Source organism: Corvus brachyrhynchos, unplaced genomic scaffold, assembly GCF_000691975.1.
Source record: "Corvus brachyrhynchos isolate BGI_N302 unplaced genomic scaffold, ASM69197v1 scaffold175, whole genome shotgun sequence".
In the NCBI taxonomy this organism is placed as follows: Eukaryota; Metazoa; Chordata; class Aves; order Passeriformes; family Corvidae; genus Corvus; species Corvus brachyrhynchos.
Genome location: NW_008238448.1, coordinates 4,423,771 through 4,427,894, shown reverse-complemented (window position 1 = coordinate 4,427,894; position 4,124 = coordinate 4,423,771). Strand labels below are relative to the sequence as shown.

At 45.2% G+C, this 4,124-nt stretch overlaps 1 protein-coding gene across 1 annotated transcript; it reads left to right on the top strand.

Annotated features, from left to right (window-relative positions):
- Window positions 1-10: 10 nt before the first annotated feature.
- On the top strand, window positions 11-4,124 carry POMK (protein-O-mannose kinase). The gene is made up of 2 exons (XM_008635620.2): window positions 11-467; window positions 979-4,124. The coding sequence occupies exons 1-2, from the start codon at window positions 180-182 to the stop codon at window positions 1,750-1,752; spliced, it is 1,062 nt and encodes a 353-aa protein (XP_008633842.1). The 5' UTR covers window positions 11-179; the 3' UTR covers window positions 1,753-4,124.

Genomic DNA, 4,124 nt, shown 5'->3' with positions numbered 1-4,124 from the left:
TCACCGCCCCCCCCCCCCCCGGCGTGCCCTCTCGGCGTAGGCTGCAGGCTCCGGACCGCGGTGCTTGCGGGACGGCTGGGCGGCCGGCACTGAAAAAGCCGTACAGGCGTTCATCCTAGGGCTGGGAAGAGGGTCCTGCTTAGCCTCCGTCTTTCACGGAGGATGCGGAAGGCACGGTCATGGAAAAGAAACCGCATTTCGTTAGGAGAGAGTTTCTTCCCAGAGAGGTGCCATCCATCTCGCTGGCGTTACTGCTTGCGGCCGTCCTGCTCCTTAATGCCCTTCTCTACCTGTACCTCAACAAGTTTTACAACTCTCTGGGACGTGTCGAAACGGACCCCGGCCTCTGCCCTTTTGGGCATTTCAAATTCGGAGCGGTGAAGAATTGTTCCCCGTGGCTTTCCTGCGAGGCCATAAATAGGGAAGTCAGGAAACTCAAGTGTGTTGGTGAAGGTGCTGTGAAAAAGGTGAGTTTGGATTTCCTTTCTTCTCTCCTCTGGATAAAGAGCTTTCACAGTTTGCTGGCTAATTAATGCCAGCACTGCTGTTACGATTATCCTCTCAGCAGGTAATTACTGTAGGCATCCAGGATCATATGGCTACTGATAAGATGAACACAACAGGCACAAGAGCATGACTCGGGCCACCTCTCTGACACCAAATGACATCCAGCTACACAAGCAAAATCACAGATTGGTACAGTCATGGCAGAGTAAGACTGGCTGTTTGGGTGATATAAAATAACTTAATTCATCTGCATTGTTCATTCCAAAGAAAACTTAGGAAACCATGATGTAATTATGACATCAGAAAGGGCTTGCTGTGACAGGTACATGGCTCTACCTAAAGCTGACTGTGCCTGGTGACTGTAATTCGCAGTTGTGACTAACCAGTCACAGGAAGAGGTCAGCAGGAGCTGGTAGCAGTTCATAGAAGAAGGCTCTCCATGTGTCTTACGTGTCTCTTGTGTGTTCTCAGGTCTTCCTTTCTGAGTGGAAGGAAAAGAAAGTGGTCCTTTCACAGCTCACCAACTCAGAGCTGAAGGAGGACTTTCTCCATGGACTGAAGATGCTGAAAGCCCTTCAGAGCAAGTATGTTGTCCGGCTGCTTGGCTACTGTGAGCAGCAGTTCACAATCCTCACCGAGTACCATCCTCTTGGCTCACTGAGAGGCCTGAATGAAACTCTCCACATTCCCAAATACAAGGGCATGAACACCTGGCATCGCAGGCTGATGCTTGCTATAGACTACGTGAGCATCATTCGGTACCTGCACAGCAGCCCTCTCGGTACCTTAGTGATGTGTGACTCAAATGACCTGGATAAGGTTCTCTCCCAGTATCTCCTAACAAGTGACTTTCACATTCTGGTGAATGATTTGGATGCTTTGCCTCTTGTGAACAGGAGTGCTGGCAGGCTGGTGAAGTGTGGTCACCGGGAGCTCCGGGGTGAGTTTGTAGCTCCTGAGCAGCGTTGGCCCTATGGAGAAAATGTGCCATTCGAAGATGACCTCATGCCTCCCTATGATGAGAAAACAGACATCTGGAAAATCCCAGATGTCTCAAATTTTTTCTTGGGCCATGTTGAAGGAAGTGACATTGTACGCCTGCATTTGTTTGACGTCCATGCAGCGTGTAAGAAGAAGGACCCGGCAGAACGGCCCTCTGCCCAAGAGGTCTTAGACACCTACAGGAAAGTTTTAACTCTGCTTATTCGGGAGGCAGCCATGCCAGGTACTAGAGAAATGTTATAGTGAATCATGAGGCAAACAACTTTCTGAAGATGATGTCCTTCCTATTTGTGTAGCGTGCCTGAAGGGTAAAATGTCTGTCCCCAAAACTGAGAAGAAAAGAACAACTGAACTTGTACATCTTGATTAAAAAAAAAAAATTCCCCCAATCTGAGAGCTGTGCAAGCTTTCCATTGGCATGTTTAATCTACCATTGGAAGAGGAGGAGGGAGAGAAATGAAGTTGTGTGGGTGCAGGGGAAATTTGTTCCTTAAGAAATGATAGATTTTCTTTTGCAACATTTACGCAAAAAAGATCTTAAAAATGACAGAAAAACAGCTAAAAAATATTGGTCTACCTTAACTTGTTGGCAGAGGACTGGAGAGCAGAGACCCCCCCCCCATCCCCCCCACAAGCTTTGTGCTGATTCCTGTGGCTTTGGCCTGTGTTGTATCCACAAAGCCCTCATCTACTTTCCCATGGAGTAAAAGCAGTGGTCACTCAGAAAGTAGTACCCCAGTTCACTTCAGATTTTGGTGAGCCCCAGTGGCAGTCTCTCCCTGCTGGATGGGGCATAGGTTGTTTTTGGAGCCATGCAGCCGTTGCTCTGTATCCCATACCAGCAAGTGGGTGGCCACTTTTGGAAGCAAGAAGATGCTGCAGATCCTGAAGAGTCAGCTTACAGACACAGGTTCTTGGTTTTCCAGCCTTTGTCCCGTGGTATTCTTAGATGGGCTCTTTAGAGAGAAGCTGTAGAATGTGAGTCTCTTGCTCTTCTTTAATCCACAGAAATGCTGAACACTTTGGAAGAGGGCTGAAGTGTGTCTTTTTTTTTCATTCGCTTATCCTTGCTCGGTGCCATCATGACTCAATGGAAAGAACAAGGAACTGAAAGAGAATGTGACTTCCACAGCAATGAGCATTAAACACAAGCCTTGGAAAAGAAAACTCCTGTATTCAGAGCATACAACTCTATTGGGTCTGAATTCAAAGTCCAGTAAGCATAAAGGAAGGCTGCTAAAAAATAGCCTTGTTCGGTGTGTTAGGAAAAAGCTTGTGGTACCTACATGGGTGTAGCAGCCTGGTACCAACAGCTGGAGAGGAAGAATAATGATGCCTTAGTCCAGCAGTAGGCTCAGTTTGGTGGGACTGGGATGTAGTTGTTCTCTTGGTGAAAAAACAGGAATAATATGAATGAAAAACATGGACTCCACCATTGTCCACCTGAGGACTTTCTGTGCTGTGGACTAAATCTTTGAAAGGCCTAAGAGACAGCTTCCATGTTTTGACTTTAGAGGTGATTTCTAAGCAGAGTACACCGCCCTTTTTGCTGAAGAGTTTGGTTCTGTTCTTTTCTGTGCTGCAATTCCTCTTCACCTAAACAAGCCATGTTATGACTGCACTGAGATCATGCAGTCAATTCATATATATAATGTTCAAATCCTGGTATTAGAATTTTATTACAAATGGGAAAACTTTCCTGCAAATTAGTAAATTCATACCTGATACCATACAATGGCACCAGGAGCCCTTTAAAAGCTGCTAATTATGGCTTTCCTTTCCCTCTGGGCAGTCTGTTTTCTTAAATTAGATTACTTTTGCCATTTTTCACTTGTCCAGTCCTTCCTTGCAGCTTTCCTGCCCAGATTTTCAGGAGACAATCTTAGAAATCAGGGTCTTCAAAAGAGACCAGTGATTTTGGATGCTTCAGCTTTGTTTTGGACTTTGACTTGAAACACCTAAAAGAAGCCTGGAGAAAAAGAATGGTCTGTTGTAAATGTTTGTAAATGTAAATGTTCATCCAGCCCATGAACTCTTGACTTGTTATTATTAGGGTTAGAGTTCTACAGTTCCAGCATGAGTACAGGATGTGCAACAGTTGAGAAAGTCTCCTGTTACAGCTCCTTGAAGCCAGGGATAAGGCTTTAAAGGGCCAAGAATCAAATCTTTTGCGTGTTCCCCCCACAATAATTTGTTACCTTTTGTTAACCATCATGAAAGGAAAATCAGCATCTGATGGCTGTGAATAACCATCACATGAGGGATTTTTTATGAGTGTAGCAAGGACAGACAAGAAGAACCTGACAAACATCTTGTGCTGGTCTGCTGGGATTCTTGCTCTGTTGTGTACTGTTGCACCTTGCAAACAGCCATATTAATTTCACAGAGTGGAAAAAATGAAAAATTCTGGTTTTGAATAATTATCTTGCCATTGAGACGACTCTCTCTGTTCCTGGATGAAATAGTTATAAATTTTTTTAAGAAAAGGTGTCTTCCTAAACATTCACCCTGAGCAGTGGGTTCTCCTTGTCTCTTTCCCATTCCCTCTCCTTCAGCTTGTGTGTTGTCCAGCGTTGTATTTCAACAGGAATAAATCAGATTTGTTCTGAATACAG

Bases quoted from the DNA above. Each gene is read 5' to 3' on its own strand.
- POMK (XM_008635620.2), top strand. From the start codon at position 180: ATGGAAAAGAAACCGCATTTCGTTAGGAGAGAGTTTCTTCCCAGAGAG. The intron at 468-978 runs GTGAGTTTGGAT...GTGTGTTCTCAG, and splicing joins GTGAAGGTGCTGTGAAAAAG to GTCTTCCTTTCTGAGTGGAA.